The 16,651-nt window shown below is 38.0% G+C and overlaps 1 protein-coding gene across 1 annotated transcript in view; it reads right to left on the reverse strand.

Annotated features, from left to right (window-relative positions):
- Window positions 1-8,351: 8,351 nt before the first annotated feature.
- The window catches only part of LOC146456261 (MAM and LDL-receptor class A domain-containing protein 2-like), a 77,530-nt gene continuing 69,230 nt past the window's right edge, over window positions 8,352-16,651 (reverse strand). The window contains exons 54-61 of the mRNA XM_085093288.1: window positions 16,184-16,255; window positions 15,051-16,096; window positions 13,899-14,104; window positions 12,969-13,140; window positions 12,498-12,558; window positions 10,666-10,858; window positions 10,041-10,220; window positions 8,352-9,067 (exon numbers count right to left, since the gene is read on the reverse strand). Coding sequence (XP_084949414.1) covers window positions 8,945-9,067; window positions 10,041-10,220; window positions 10,666-10,858; window positions 12,498-12,558; window positions 12,969-13,140; window positions 13,899-14,104; window positions 15,051-16,096; window positions 16,184-16,255 — 2,053 coding nt within the window. The 3' untranslated portion in view covers window positions 8,352-8,944. The remainder of the gene's footprint in view (window positions 9,068-10,040; window positions 10,221-10,665; window positions 10,859-12,497; window positions 12,559-12,968; window positions 13,141-13,898; window positions 14,105-15,050; window positions 16,097-16,183; window positions 16,256-16,651) is intronic.

Raw genomic sequence — 16,651 nt, forward strand, 5'->3', positions numbered from 1 at the left:
AACTCATTCCAAAAAATTAGATTTTCAATTTGTGCATCAGATTGTCTGTGCTTCAAGAAGATACCTCTTTGCCATACACACCCCTCCCCCACCCATATCCTGGATCGTTTATAAACATGAGACCATTAGACTTACTTTGTCTTAGTAATTTTATGTATGAGGTCATTTAGCTATCATTACCTGCTCCTTCAAGTTCAAGTTTCATCATAAGTTTATGTACATGAGATCATTATTTTATTTTCATTTGCTTACAAACATGTGGTCATAATCCCTCGCCTTCATGTTGCCAGTGGATTACTTCAAATGGGTAATGCCGCTCTTTCATGCGTCAGACAATTCTACAATTATCGTTTTTGGAACGATTTGACCAACCGTTTTTACATGTTGAGCTACGAGGGAAATATGGGGGGCCGGCTTCTTGATCTTGTGACTGAAGGCCTTAGTGCAGAAAGGCCTTATTTGCATCTTATTTATGTGTTCATAACCTTCACAAGGACATTTTGCTCTAACGGCCTTTCACTCACATAACCTGTATAAACACATGTAGACTAAAGCAATTACTGAGTTGGTTCCTCAAAACAGACTTTATTCGAGCAGGCATTATCCATTTTAAATTTATTGACTTCTAGTCCCTCATAATTAAGCTCAAAACAGAAAAATGTTCATAGCCTCCTCCCTTGGCATTTTCTTGAGGTACTTGCAATCGAAGCGCTTCAGAACTTGTAGAATCTAATTTGGCGAAGTTAGTAATTTTATACTTGTAACTCGTTGATTAATTAGACTCGCTTTGTATGCATAGGTTATCTTGGTTATCAACTATTTTGTGCACATCAAATTGGACTAAATTGTTTTGGTCAGTAGCCGGTTTTTAATTTGTTTTATTACCGTTAAGGTGTGGTCGCTAACAAAGGTTTTTCACTGAACCTCCCAGAGTCAAAGCTCGTTTCGTCTTACATAACGATTAAGTTTTCTCAATACCGCGTTGTCAAATTAAAATTCGGTTCGGAGAAATTTTTGGGTTTTCAATTTGACTCTCGGGAGTTAAAAGGTTAAGTCAGCAGCTGATATGGAAACATATTTGTTCAAAGAAAGTATTAAAAAGGCTAAGTGTGGCAGAAAAAGAGCGAAAATGATAATAATGCATGTTGACCAGGAAGGGGCGAGAATAAGCCGGGTAGAAATCATAAGAGGACTTCACGATAGAATTTTAAACAAATCACAGTCTTACAAAACTTTTACCTTTTTTTCTGCCAAGTTATGAAACCTTTACTTCAGTTCTGCTTTGTAATTGGTGTTTATTTCACTGTAAGAAGGATGCATTTTGTGCATGTAATTTAGTCGATCGGTGTTGGATGAACCAACATTTCTGTAGTCAAAATACGACGCGATGGGTAACAGACTAGAAACACGAGGTTAATTAATTTACGTTACTGCACATTGGTATTCAGTTTATGGCTTTTCTTGTGCAGCAGAGATTGATTAGTAATAGGTTTCCAAGAAAATGCTATATTGATGGAATAGTTCATATTTTAATTTTTTTTTTAATCAAGACATTCTGAGAATCTAGACCTTGTTCAGTAATGCTGCAAAGGAAAAAAGAATTAGAGTTTACCTGTTTGTTTACCTAATGTTTTTAGTGATGCCTTAAAACCCCGTTTATTTCCTCATTTTTAATAATCGCGATAATTGATCTTTGTACCTATGACCTCGTCGAACATTTCTTCAGGCTTAGAAAACTTTTTTCTTTACTCTTTCAAACATCGTAATTAAGGTATCACTAGAACAAAGCTGTGTTCGCCGTGTGGATTTCTTGTCATGTATTAAATAAATTTTATCGTTTCCACGATGAAGACCAAGGTATGTTGAAGGCAATATGTTTTTTGCTTATTAAATTCGCGTCGAAGAGGAAGGGAGCAGTTGTGTATATAGAAATAGCGCATTCCTAAACTAGGGTTTCTCTACTTGTTATTGACTCAATCTTCTGATAAAAGACTTTCAAAAACTCGCAGGTTTCGGATTTTTTTCCGCCTTTAAATTGAAACCCAAATTCTGATTTGAAGTATGAGTGAAATAAAGTTAGTGACCTTGGAACACCTAAATTCTTCTTAATTTGCTTTTAATCTGAGCTGATACTAAAATAACCAAATAACCTTAACAAAGCACCAGTAAACTAATCCAGGAGGGGTTCTAGGTGTTCCAAGCCAATTTTAAATATTTGCAAACCGAACTTTCCTTTCTTCGGTAGCTAAAAGTTTTACATGGAACTTCAGTGAGGGAAAAATGTACACTGTGAGGTTGGAGTAAGAAGTTACGGTCAGGATTGAGAGTTAGTGTCAGTAGGGAAGGAGTTCAGTAGAGGTTAGTCTTAGAACTAGTAGAGTTAGGGTTAGGGCTAGAAATTACGTCAGGATTTAGGGTTAGAATTAGCGTTTGACAGCCGTTATGGTACGAAGTTAGTGTTGATAGGTTTAGACAGCTGTCAGCGCAGTGTGCTTTGGTCTCGTACTGAGTTCCCGAAATGCTTACAACATTAATTGAAGAAACGACCATGGTTATCGATCAAATTCACTTAAGAATTCGAGCAGCAATTTTGAGGCTTTAATTATACTGCACTATTAGCTGAAACTGGAGCTAAAAAATCGGCGAAATTGCTAGTACTAAAATGTTCCGTAGAAACAAATTTAACTATTCTATCTAAAACAGCCTTGGGGAGTGTACAAGTTTCGTTTTTATATAACCTGACATACTGCCTTCATCATCAATTATAATCAGGCAAAGTTCTTTTAAAACAGATTTTTGATATTGTTTTTCAAAATAATTTTACTTGTCTTAGAATGCGAGCAGTCGTTTTTTCCTAATTTAGTTAAAGCGAACTGGACCTAGGGAGTGGTTAGACCACGAGCCGCAAGAAATCGAGTGGAGGGAGATTGCTCAAATCCCTCCTCCTTTTTCTACTGTCTTGCACAATTAATCAGTACATTTGGGCTGGCTTCTAGGATCTTTGGGGAAAGAAATGGCGACTGCTCGCAGGCTTCCACCGCTTGTAAAAGTATTATATAAATAATAAATAATATAAGATAAATGTATTTTGTCTTGGAGAAAATAAATGTCGTCGTACTTATCGATCTTAGCCCCCGAAATTCAGCTTTTATTCGATTTCCGCGTTGGTGCTCCTATATTTGGATTTTTTGGCTTTTCTCGTCAGGCAGCGAACAGGGTTTATAGTCTGAGTAATACTTTAAATTGTTATGTATTTTCTAATTAGTGTATTTGAATCATGCGACTTCAGTGCGTAATAAACTATCATTCCCATAGCTGGAGCCGTGAAGAGGTCATTCTCGGTGTGCTTAGTAGTCGCAATTATAAATTAGTCTGGTTTTTCTTCCATTTCGTCTGTTTATGATGTTAAATGATCTATGTTTACAGAATAAAGCTAATTTATGTATGTATAGTTTTAGTATCTTAATTTGGTTTGTAGTAGCTAGGTGTCCTCAACTGTAGCTTACAGTTTAACTTATTACATCGACACATTTATAAAGTTATCATTATTATTATTACATAGTATGCGGAAAGAACAAGAGTTGTAGAATAATCTGGGGATTAGAAAAAAAAAATGACTAAAATTAATTCTTTCGTTCTGAGAGTTGAACCACTTGGTTCAAATCAGGTAGTTCTAACTTTTACGCCAGGGGATAAAATCCTAAAATATGACTACCAGTTCTCAAATAACTAAAAGGTACCGAGTAATGTTCTATGGTCTTTTTTGCAGTCTTTCAATGTTTTAAAAAAATCTATTTTGAGTTTTTCCTCGCTTGGAACTTGGTTGTGGTGGGAATTAAAGGGAAAAGTGATCATGATTTAGTTACTGTGGGTATCTGTTATTTGTAACCTGTTCTTTCAAGTGATTTTAGTTAGTGTTAGCTGTACGCGACCCGTCGGACATAATTTTATAATTTAACTACCAATCGTGTAAAAATAAGGGATGATTGGTTGATTGAATTGTAATAGTCTCGTTATATTTTTAGGGTAGTTTCAATCTTAAGGTTTAGTTCGTATTATGAGGGCCATGAGTTTATGGTACTATGTTTCCCTCTGTAAATAAAGTTTGATTGAATCATGACTGATTGATAGATGCATTTAATTAAGGACGGTGCCTACTTTTGCTACTGCGCATACGTTCTGTGCATCTCGAGATACTCGGGTTTCCTATGGGTGGTGCATGCTAATACATGGATAATTTTTCGCGGCTTAAAACTATGCGGAGAAAGAAGAAATTAGCAAGTGCTTTTGGTATCCATAAAGAAAATTTGGGGTGACCATGCATTTTTTTGAGATAATAAAGCTTCAATTTGAAAAAAAAAAAAAAAAAAAAATCCAATAGCATACATTGATTTCTATTTTACATTTATTTTAGAAAAATTCTTTAAAAAATGCGTGGTTACCCCCAGTTTTCTTTTTGGATTTCAATAGCCCTTACTAAGATCTACTTTTGCCGCATAGTCATAAACGACACAAAAATACTTCCTTATTAGTAGGCACAATGTTTAATCGGATTAAGCTGTTTTTGTGACTCTACAATGTCCCCGCTGCCTTACTACTTGCGGGCCACGTGTATTTAAGTCCAACTAACTACGCTTTACATATTCTCGTTATTGGCCTGATCATTTTGCAAAAAAAAAAAAAAAATGTTGCCGTAGCTTTTCTCTCTCTCTCTCTCTTTCTCTCTCTCTCTCTCTCTCTCTCTCTCTCTCTCTCTCTCTCTCTCTCTCTCTCTCTCTCTCTCTCTCTCTCTCTCTCTCTCTCTCTCTCTCTCTCTCTCTCTCTCTCTCTCTCTCTCTCTCTCTTTTTTTTTTTTTCATGAATTTTCAAATTTGGAAAATTTCGCGCTTCTTTGACCCGCGTCCGCGCGTAAAGGAAGAATAAGCCTAGTTCGGCTGTGACGAGCTGTGACATCATCGAAGGACTTGTTGTGACAGCGCAGGATAATATTTACGTTGTGTCAAAATCTTGACACTTTCGAAGATAATACGGGGATGAAACATGCGAAAGAAATTCGCGGTTCGATTGAAGCGCCGTCAAATGCTTGCGAAACATTTCGTGTTTATTCCTTCGATGATGTCACAACATAACTCGACCCAGGTCCCTAAATACGCGGCGGCGGGTCAAGAAAGTCAAACTTCAAAAGGCCGTAGAAACGCCAGTAATCTCAAAACGTTTTTCGCACAAATGATCAGAACAATTAGGGAAACATGTTTAGTGGAAAAAAAATGGGGGGGGGGGGGGGAGGGTTACTGCACTTTAAGTATTAAGTACCTTAAGCTTTCACTTAGTTGATCAGCGCCTTAACTGCAATCAAACGTTCAAAAAATAAGAAAAGTCTGTTAAAGATAAGATTTTCACTTTACTGAATCATTTCTCTTTTACTTAAAATGTTTCAAGGTTTAAGTATGTCACATGTTGAACATACAATGAACACAGACACACAGTGCCGATCAGTCTCCGCATGCTTCACTTTAAAAAACTTGAAACTTTTCTTATAAATGATAAAATAATTTGTTTAACTCACAGACTCACAAAAAACTCCTCAGCTTTGAGCTCTCAAAGGAAAACCTTATCTTTAACGTACTCTTTTCTATCTTTGTTTTTGTTTGTTTGACTGCGGTGAAGCCTCACTGGGTTCGTTTCCACTCCCTTTCGCTTCCTGCTCCTTCACAGAGACAGCACCCAAAGAGAAGATAGTAGAAGGTCGCTCGAGAAAAGGAAAAGAAAAACAAAAACCAGCAAACACTCCGAATACTCCAAACTTGAGTACAAATACCATGGCAGCGATATTTTACATTGATGAAAAACGATCATGTGCAAATAAGTTCCCTTGGAAGAGCCAGGCTTTCCTTAGCCTGCAGACTCCTCATTTTGGTCCAGCCCAAACAGTTCAGATGTTATAACATTCAATGTGTGTTACCCTCTGTAAATAAAGTTGATTATTATTATTACTATTATTATTATTATTATTATTATTATTATTATTATTATTATTATTATTCCACCGTACCGAAATAAAACGGCGACTGGTACATTTACCCATAATTCATAAATCCCAAGTAACGCTCATAAAAACACACAGAAAGATTCTAAACTTTAAAAGCCTGGAAACTTTTTTAGTGAATGATTAAATGAGTCTCAAAAATACCCTGAAGAACAAAGACCTTACCTTTCGAAATATTGGAAAAATATATTCCCCGATCGTAAAATCAGCCTTGCTCTTTCTTATATTATGTGTAAAAATGTCAAACCTAGCATTCACAATGTGCCTAGTGGCTGTGTTACGTTCGCAAGGTATGGTGGTAAAACTGATACAGCAGCCATCTTTTTTCCGTACGGTAGATTATTTTTCAATCGCATATAAAGGAAACTTTATGTTTTAGTCTTAACTCAGTGTTTTTTTTTTAAATGGTTCCTGAGACCAAACATGAGGTATTGCCATTCTACTCATTTTTAGGAGATTTATCGTCTTGAAATCTAAAGGAACAAAAATAAAATAAAAAGGGTTTTTTTCCCTCCACGGGTTCTGATCTCACCTGTTTTCATACAACTTGCTAACTTGCTTATCAGAATTAACGCAAAAGATTCCATCAGGAATAAAAAAACATTATTAACCGTTTTTTTTTCAAATGTAAAAAAAAAGATAAATAAATAAATAAATGAAAAGAAAGAAAAAAGAAAAGAAAAGAAAGAGAAAAGAAAAGAAATACGTCTAAAAGGGAAAGTGTCACGAGGATTTTTTCCATATTTGGAACGGTTGTAACAAGTTTGGACATATATGAGTTTTACACAACAAAAATCTTATTTCAAAGGGTGAAAGAAGTTTAAAAATTATCAAATTTCCACCAGACCAAAGAGGGATAGCTGACTAAAGTGGTAATTATTAACGTATTTTACAGAGTTAGCCATGGCAACAGATGACAACTAACCTTTTATAAAATCAGTGCTTTGGCCTAAATGAGTTGATCAGTGCTAAACCTCAAAACGGACGTTCCCCGCCTAAATGGAGCTCTAATGTCTCAGTTGTTTGCCTAGCAAATGGGCTTCTGGGCCCAGTCGTTCAAAGCTCGATTAAGCTAATCCTGGGTTAACGTGAACTTTCATTCGATTTTAATGACTAGTCATTAAAGATATTACGGAAAGGTTTTTGTCCTTCAATTTTGACTTGGCCTTTTCTTTGCTATTAGCTTAAAATTAGCTTGCTAAGACATTTTTAACGAGCGAAATGAGAACCTCAGTTAACTTTTAATCGGGGATTAACGTTGATCGGCTTTCGAACAACCGGGCCCAGTTCTCTTCTACATCAGGGCTATCATGATTAACAGTATTACATAGTGCAAACACTATAAGGTGTCTAGCATTGTTTTGGGGTATCAATTCAAGGAACAGCCTTTTTGGAACACCAATAGAGAGAGACGCCAACTAAATTATTGAAATTGAATTCCCCATTTCAGAATCTCTGAGAAGACTGAGTTACAGCGCAGAGACTGTGGGATCGTTTGGGTAAACGGATGGAAATTGCACCGACGATTAAGTGCATTTTTCGGCATTTTTAGGGGTAGCGTAGCTCTTGATAAATAGTTTTCACCTAAGAGATTTTTGCTGTTTAACTGACTGCCGAGAAATACACTTATTCATCGGTGCAATTTCCATCCGTCTACACAAACGATCCCATAATCTCTCACTCGTACCAATCTCCCCAAATTTTCTGTAGTGGGGAGTGTTTCAGTGAACAACTTACGATCTGTTGTAGCGCATTATGGAAACGAAAATACGAGAATTTAATAAACGTTTGCCTAACATTTTTTTTATTGCAATCCATCACAACTCATTCTATTTGTGGCCACAGACTTCAGTGGTAAACTAGGGGGGTAATTCATCACAAAAATGAAACATTATTTTTAAGTTTGAAACAACACCAAATCCCTGTTGCGCTTCCCCTTTTAAAAAGTCTTCGTATGAACAACTGGTGATGTGTTTTTAAGGACGGTGCCTCCAGATAAAGAGGTATTTTTTGCTCGGTTTAACACTATGTGGAAAAAGGAGAGCTTAGGAAGGCACATTAAAATCCAAAAAGAAGATGGTATTTGAGCAACACACACATAAAAAAAACACTTTAAAATAGAAACAACTTATGACATTTAATTTCCAAATTGAGGCTTGGTTGTCTCTAAAAAATGCGGGTTACCCCCAATTTTCTTTTTTTCTTTCTTTCTTCCTTTTTTTTCGTTTTCAAATATCCCTTACTAAGATCTTCTTTTCCCGCATAGCCATAAATCGTGCAAAAAACCTTTGAATAAGTTTATAGTACGGTTTCTCGGCTATTCCCGTGAAACGGAAGCAAAAAGGAGGCACTGTCGTTAATGACTTCCATTGATTTCCTTACGCGATTACAGGTACGCTAGACAAACATTTGTCGTATTATACTTTATTCAAAATGTAACCTGGTACTTAATCTACTGAAATTAAGATGTTTATACATACTTTGAAAAATGACAATAAATCACTAGTTAAGTTCTCTAAAAGCTACGGATAGAACAGAAAATACTTGAATTATGCTTTGGAAGGAATGTGTGCTATTACTTTTTCACTCTACGATTTACTTTACGATCTGTACATTATTTACATAAAAAAACAAGTCTTAAATGAAAAACTATCAGTAAAGCTCTCTAAAGAGCACACTCGCATTTTAGTGGGTTGCGTTGTATAGACTTAAGCCAATTCAAACATAGGATTTAGAGCGGTGCTCTTGCCAAAGTGGCCTTGTTCATGTAAATATCTTTATTAATTAAACTGTTAGCCATATGCAAAATAATTTTCCAAATAAATTAATCTAAGCATCGCTAGAAATACTAGCATAGCAATACAAGTCCCTTGTAAATAAAACTTTAAACGAGTTGATTTAAAGACAAGTATCCCAGACTCCCACTGAAAACCAAGCTTCTTCCAGTAGTTCCCGGATGTAAGACGCCTTTGGTCTTTCCTGCAATGTCTCCTGGAAGCATAGGTTCATAATTTCATGCAGCTGGAGAAGAAAAAACATTCAAAAGTAGTAAAACTGATATAGAAAATCAGCAACTAGTCTCAAGTATCTAACAGGGATCATATCATTGTAGCTGCATAAGAAAAGGTCTTATACGAACTCCCTGTTTGTGTCATGACTCTCAAGAGTTAGGACAATCCCATGTCTTGATAATTGACGGGGTTTATTTCGGGCTTTAATTAATTTCCCAGCGTTTCGTGTTTCCTTTCTAATCGGTAAGAGTTTGCTCCTTAATTTCATCGTTTTTCTCAATGTTTTACCTTCAGTGTAATTTATTCACAAAGTCAAGAAGAGTTTTGTTGAAGTACATTCGACGTTTTGAGAAGACATTCTTTAGCAGTGATGTATGTAATGCATGATGACGATGTAACACTGTATTTGTAAACGCATTTAGTAAATTAAGTCATTAAGGCCACTGAATTTTTCTATATGTAGTTTTATAAACAAATAAAAGCATCATCATACTTATTATTGTCATTGTCTTCATCTTTCAAATAACAAGATTGATGCAACGACTCAGTACATAAATACATGCATGTAATGCACATGTGCTAGTCGTTTTTGCAAAGTGAAATCAACAAGATCTAGCAATATTTCTTGATTGTGAATAAAGTCTGCGCTACCTCGTTGGCTATCTTTCATCTCATATCGAACGTGCACTCGAGAAACAATTGTTAATTGTACTCATTAAACTTAAAATTTAAACTTAAAAAGGACAAGTAAGTTTAATAGTAACCATTCAGTGGTGGATCCACACCTTTAGGTAAATTGTAGGACCGAACGCTCAACTTGATTCTCTTTGTGAAACGAAATATATCGGCACCTCGCCCCGCAAGCCTCGGTTTTGGTTGAAAAAATTAGGGAGGAGGAGGGGGGGGGGGGGGGGAGAGGAGAGGAGGAGGGAACCCCTGTATCAATCACTGCAATTTAAAATGGCTATAAAAACCGTTCTTACCTGAGTGTACTCACTAGAGCCATGGCAGTGCCCCAATAGGGTAGCCAGCAATTGTCCAAATTGCTCAATATCCGTGCTGTAGTTGACCTGCTCATCCACCGCCCAGTTTGTAAAGGCGCCGCGCTCATTCACCTTGGATACTTGAGAAAATCCACCCAATACTGCTGTAATGGGCGGAAGCTAAATTAAGAAAGAAAAAATAATAGTAAATGCTAACCCGCGGTAGTGCAGCGTTAAATTTAGTGAGCGATGGTTGGGTCAATCCTCAGGCTCTTTGGCCAGCGGTTGGTCGCCAGGAGAGACTCTGGGGAACCAATCTCCTATAATAATAATAACAATAATAACAATCTTTATACAGGGAGCCCACATCACGAAAGTGATATTCAGTGGGGCCCTACCCAGAGTCCTCAGGCTTTTTGGTCAGCGGATGGGCGCCAGGAGAGACTCTGGGGTACTGGAATTTTATTACCGCAGGATTTCTTCGGTAAAACAATGGAAGCCGTTACGGAGCTTATACAGAGCAGCCAATCAAAAAATTTTAATTTTTTCGAACGCGGTAGCGAAGTCAAACAACACTACAGAAGAAAACAGTTAAAGTGCAAAAGAGTCAACCTAGTCAACTTACCCTTTGGTATTGACCAATCAGAATGTTGTTTGCTGTGATGTTGTTGTGAAGTACCCCAAGATCCTCAAGTCGCTCTATAGCACTGATGACGTCACTGGCTATGGCGCAGACTGTATCGAAGTTAAGAACAGTTCCTTTGTCGCAAAGGAAATCCTCTAAAGTGGAGCTTGACACAAATTCATAACAAATAAGCCTTGTGAAAAAGAGAGAAAAACACTGAATGTTTTGTCTGAATTTTTTGTAAAGGAACGATTGTCTTAAGGACGTTCGCGCTAATTGTTTATGCGCATCTTTAGTGCGCAGGTAACGCACACGCCAAGCAATGTCACGCGCAATTCATGGTTGACGATACACGGAGGAAGACGGAGGTAAATACACATGTCGGCCGACGTGACAGCATTAAAAAGAGGGAAAAGGGGGAAATTCATCTCCGTTGCACAGTTTTGAAACGAAAAATCGACGTGAAACGATTAGACGGGTTAAGGTTGCAACAAAAAGTCCAAGAAAAGGCATCGATACCTGCGGGTATTTCGCGCCAAGAGATTAATATATTTACTTGACTCTCGATATAATAAAATAATTGAAATGCAATACTTTATTTAGTCTATTCGTCAATCGAAGTCACCTTAAGCTTTTTTAAGTTTTGACAGTAAACGAGAAAGTCTTACCCTTATACAAGAAAGCAATTTTATTGATCACCAATCCCGTGTACAATCAATCTCCACATACCTATTCTAGGTAAAAAAATAAGCTTACTTCTCACATTTTCGCCTCGCACACGGCTATAGATGCATTTTCCTGTCATTGGCTAAACAGCTGTTTAAGTTTTGAAGGTAGAATAACAATAAACAACTTAGACGATCAGAGGTTTGACAGCACACTCGCACGAAAACAAAAAACGATCGAGCAACCATTGTGAGCTGTGAATTATGGGATAGATAATCCTGTTTAGGTTCCAGTGCTTCTCCGACCTGTCACGCAAAAACGTGACTTCCGTAAGTTTCTCACATCTTCGACAACTTCAACTGGATTTTGCGGTTTTAAAAGGTCGGTGACCCCCAATTTTTTTTGGACGGTTAACCTTCTTTGACAGATATCTGCTTACTGTCGTCAAACGAAAGAAAAATCAATGTGGGAAGTTTATTTTTTTTAAATTTATCTACCCACGCGCGATCGAACTCCGCACATTTTGTGCCACTTCTGGGGTGGAAATACAATTATTAAAGATTAGTTGTGGCTTTAGGGATAATAAAAGTGGAATTTATTTGTTTAATAGATCCTCTGAAATAAACTTCGGCAATGGAAGTTTGTCTCCAGCGATTCGTTTTTAAAAATTTTGCCTCAACAACCGATGAGGTCATATCGAGTGACGAGGACCGATTTCTCAAAATAAGCGCAAACTTGCAGATGTCATATCTCCGAAATGAAGTCGGTGACCCCCATTTTTTTTTGCATTTCAGATGTAAGTAATTCATAGACTAACTGCATCAGAAGTTTGAAAAAAAAATCAATGTTAAAACATTTTCGCGCGAACGTCCTTAAGACTGTCTAGAAACAACAAAACACCCTATTAACTAAAAGGACCAATTAGAAATTAGAACAAACAGCAGGTATTTGAGTCAAGTATTTTTTTTATTTATCTTCGATTGGATGTAAAAAGCATATCTGTATTGATTAATCAGAGAACATGACGTGAGCTTTCTGAGGCAGTTATAGAGCTAAGCTAAGAAAAAAACAAATTATACGACACATAATTACATCAAGGACAAACTGCTTGAAACCAATTGCTTGGAAAACATGAGTAAAAAAAAGAATTGTTGAAAAGAACTCACAAACTGTTTGGGTATAAATCACGAATCTTCTTTTTCCCATGTTCGATACTTTGGTCGCGAGCTGAGGAACAAGAACAGAAAAATAAACAACTTACTTCGCTAACATGAACATGATCGTCGCAATACTGAAACATTTCAAATTCGCTCTAATTGCAACCTGTTTGTCACAGAATGAAACTCCAGTGCTATAAAAATGGCTTACATGAAGGCGGCGAAAGGCTTTAAAAGATTAGAGAGAGAACAAAAACTGTATACTTTACGATTTGAATGTATAGAAAAATACCCTGCCAATAGGATGAGCTATCCAATGCTGGCCGCTAGGGATGTTTGTACGAAGGCCCCCTAACAGCCAGGAACGTCTAGAGGGTTTAAACAACAGGCAGTTTAACTTGCATTTGTACAAGAAGAGTAATGAAGGATATATATATAAAAAAAGGTGGTCATACGTAGAAAACACTATCTCTATCTTGCCTTTTGAGTTCCAGCGGTACCGAAGTAGGTTGCTGGGCGGTCCACCACTACAAGTCAGGCTTTGCGCTATTTCCGCCTCTCGATTCCAGTCCTCTTTGGATTCTTTCGGAAAGTATTTTAGTAACACCATACTAAGCGTACTTTCCTCTTCGCACCAGGCTAGAGCATAACCCTAAAATAACAAGGAACACAGATTGTACATCGTGCAGACGTAAGGTAACTTAAGAATTGTTACCCAGTCCAATACTGCGCTATATTAACTTGAACAAAATCACCGAAGTAATGGAACAGGCGTCGCATCATTTGAAGCTGGGTTTTGTTTTGATACAAACCTTCTAGCTCTTTTATTAGTGAGTCAAGCTAACTTGTTAACATTTCCTCGTAAGAGCTGAACGGTTTGTAACAAACCAAAACAACTCCACCCTCGCTTCTACTCAAAGGCTAGGTCACCAAGTACATAACTGTAAATGGGGCATTGCTATTGGGTGCTTCTCGTTTCGTTCTTTTCAGAAGTTTTTTGTGATGGCTGTTGATACGGTAGTTTTAGTGGAACGGCTTCAGGTTTGTAGGAAAACGACTTCAAAACGATTGACCAATCATGTTTGAGGACGTCATGGAGAAATTAAACCTCTCTCGCATAAAAACACAAGTGTTCTTGGTGAAATCTTAAGGGTAACGCTTAATAGGTGGTTTGCATTGCCGCCATGTTGGTGGACAAAACAAAAGAAAATTTGCATAAAAATGGCAGCTAACTTCCAGATGAGAAAAATCTTATTGTTCTTGTCCACCAAACGTGCCGGACATGACGTTACATGCAAACGATCAATTGACGTACCAATGCAACCTTATGCGCCTTAATTACATTGAATATAAATCGCAACTACACTCACTGCTGTAAGCTGGCAATTCTTCATTCAGGGGACCACTTACCGTAAAACGTTTTCCTGCGATATCATCTTGCAAGATATCCACTTCTTCAATCAACCTCAGTTTAGCGCGAGCGTGCACCTGCTGATAGTGTCGTTCCCATGTCTCCGGTGCCCTCACGTCCGGGATAGGACTGGAACTGGCGATAACGTTAGTCACTAAAGTGAGGTCATCAGACGATTTCAGCCAGTCAACCGATTGTTTTCGACCTGAAAATAAATCGAAGCACTATCTAGGTGTATCTCTTCATGGAGAAGCCGCTTAAATTCTAAGGGAAGTTGTCAAAACTACTATACTCGAACAGGGCCCACCAAACCATAAAATAGAAGATGGTCGCTGCCTGTACCCACCTTCTTCAACCTCAAAAGATGGTGTCTTTATTGCACAGCCACCTCTCTATACAACAGTTAAAGTTTATGATGAGATTCAAACCTCACTTTTCTTGTTTATCTAGCAATGCTGACTCTTGCTAGCTTAAGGACGGTGCCTACTATTGTTACTGCGCATAAGTTCTGCGCATCTCGAGATACTCGGGTTTCCTATGGGTAGTACTCACTAATACACGGATATTTTTGCGCGGTTTAAAACTATGCGGAGAAAGCAGAACTTAGCAAGTGCTCTTGGTATCCAAAAAGAAAATTTGGGGTAACCATGCATTTTTCAGAGATAATTAAGCTTCTATTTAGGAAAAACCGCCATACATTGCTTTGTATTTTGGCGCTTTTTGGAAATATTGTTGCTTAATTATCTCTGAAAAATGCGTGGTTACCCCTTCAATAGCCTTTGCTAAGATCTGCTTTTCCTGCATAGTCATAAACCGCACAAAAATACTTCTGTATTAGTAGGCACCGTCCTTAATGTTTCGGTGTCAACTCTAATTTTAAAGCCAGTAAAATTTTGTCGGGAATGTTCATGAGACAGGTGGTGTCTTCGATAACCACTCTACCCCAGACAAGGTGGGTCCTTTTCGAACAAACTTGTTATGACCAGTTCCCTAAGCAATGCAACTTTCTCTGCGTTCGAACGATTTTCTCGAGCTCTTTACTCGATCACTCCTCTGAAGGTCAGTTACTGAGGAAGGGAAGGAACGACTGCAGAAAACTCACACTTTTTTTTGCAACCGACGCTGGAGTTTACACGCAAATTTGTACCTACCCGGCATACGACTTTCCAGCGACTTGAGGACCAAACCCGTGACGCTTTTCCGCTTCCGGTTTAAGCTTCTTTTAGTCCTCTCAGTGGAAAACGTGTATAGGATAGGATTCAGGGACGAGTTGAGTGGAAGGACAAACACTGCTATCCACACATAGGCAATCTTGTTTGGATCGTAAAAATTCCCTGTTAGGGATAAAATGTTAATTATAATGATGGGCATCCAGCAACAGAAGTCGGTCATCACGATGAAGACAAGACGTTTTGCCATGGCGGATTCTTTGCTTAGATTCGTGGATCGCACTGCGCGGGAAACGCGCTTTACTGTCCAGAACATGGATATATACGCGACCAGGATGAAAATGAAAGAAATGGAGTTTAATACGACGAAAAAGGCGACTGAATATTCCCAGCCGGCTGGTCGCCCTGCGGACAGTTGCAATGGAAGGCAGACAGCAGAGCGGCTGTAAAAACCGAATTTCCCGCTCTCATCGTAGAAGTAGTTTATTCCAGTGATGGGGATTAGAGCTATCACTGCACCAAATATCCAAACGCCTATGCAACTGAACACGGCGGCTCTGTAAGTGAGGCGTTTGAATCGAAAAGGAAACACGATGCATATGAGTCTGTCCAGTGTAATCATAGTTAAAATCAGAACGGAGACTTCGCTGGAGAGCATGGAAAGAGCGCCTGTGATTTGACAGCCCAGGCCAGATCTCCATTTGATGTCATGTTTGAAATACTGCCCTTGCCATTTTACGTCCATAATGGCGATAATTAGTAGATACACGCCCATAAAGAGATCAGCGATTGCCAGATTTGTCAGTAAGAAGGAATGAACCCTGTTCTCTTCTTTGTCGATCAAGCGCCATATTATAACGAGGAGGTTACCAAGGAAGGCGAGAATACCGAGAATCCAGATGCAGATTTGAAGCGTGTTGTTCTTCATGAGGTCGTCGCAGCTGGAGAATTCATCGACTGGGGAATCGCAGTCAACGCCGTCGATCGATTTCTTCGCGTAACAGCACAGGATGAAGCGGTCGAGTTTTCTGTGTGGGAAATAAGAGAAATGTTCACGATGAGACGCATTTTATTTAGTCAGAAGACTATTTTAAAATGTCATCAAAATTACTCACAGAGATTTAAGATTAGTCAGTTGACTGAATGTATCAGACGGTACTTCCGATAGTTTGTTCTGATCCAGGTACCTGCGACGAAAATATAACGGGACAATATAAATAAGCTAAGGAAAAAAAGAGGCAATTTAACACAAGGCATAAACTTTTTACGATTGCTGTTTGAAAAAGACGTAAAAATTACTTCCCACTTCCCGCTTCCCGCGAATTTTGTCACGCAAAACTAAATGTTAGGTGGAATTTTTAAGTAACAATATTTGATACAAAATTAAACTTGTAGATATTTACTTTAACGCCTCTTTCCTTTTAAAAAAAGAATGTTGAAGTGAAAAGAACACAAGAGCTACAGCAGTGCGACAAACAACACGTTTCCATGTGTTTAGAGTTTACAGGGAATCTCTAACTCAGAAAGAAAAAAATTAGATCTCAGTAACGCAAAAAATCTCCAATTTGCAAACCAGAGCCCCT

The sequence above is a fragment of the Pavona decussata genome, unplaced genomic scaffold, assembly GCF_977016875.1.
Source record: "Pavona decussata unplaced genomic scaffold, jaPavDecu1.1 SCAFFOLD_260, whole genome shotgun sequence".
NCBI classification, from domain to species: domain Eukaryota; kingdom Metazoa; phylum Cnidaria; class Anthozoa; order Scleractinia; family Agariciidae; genus Pavona; species Pavona decussata.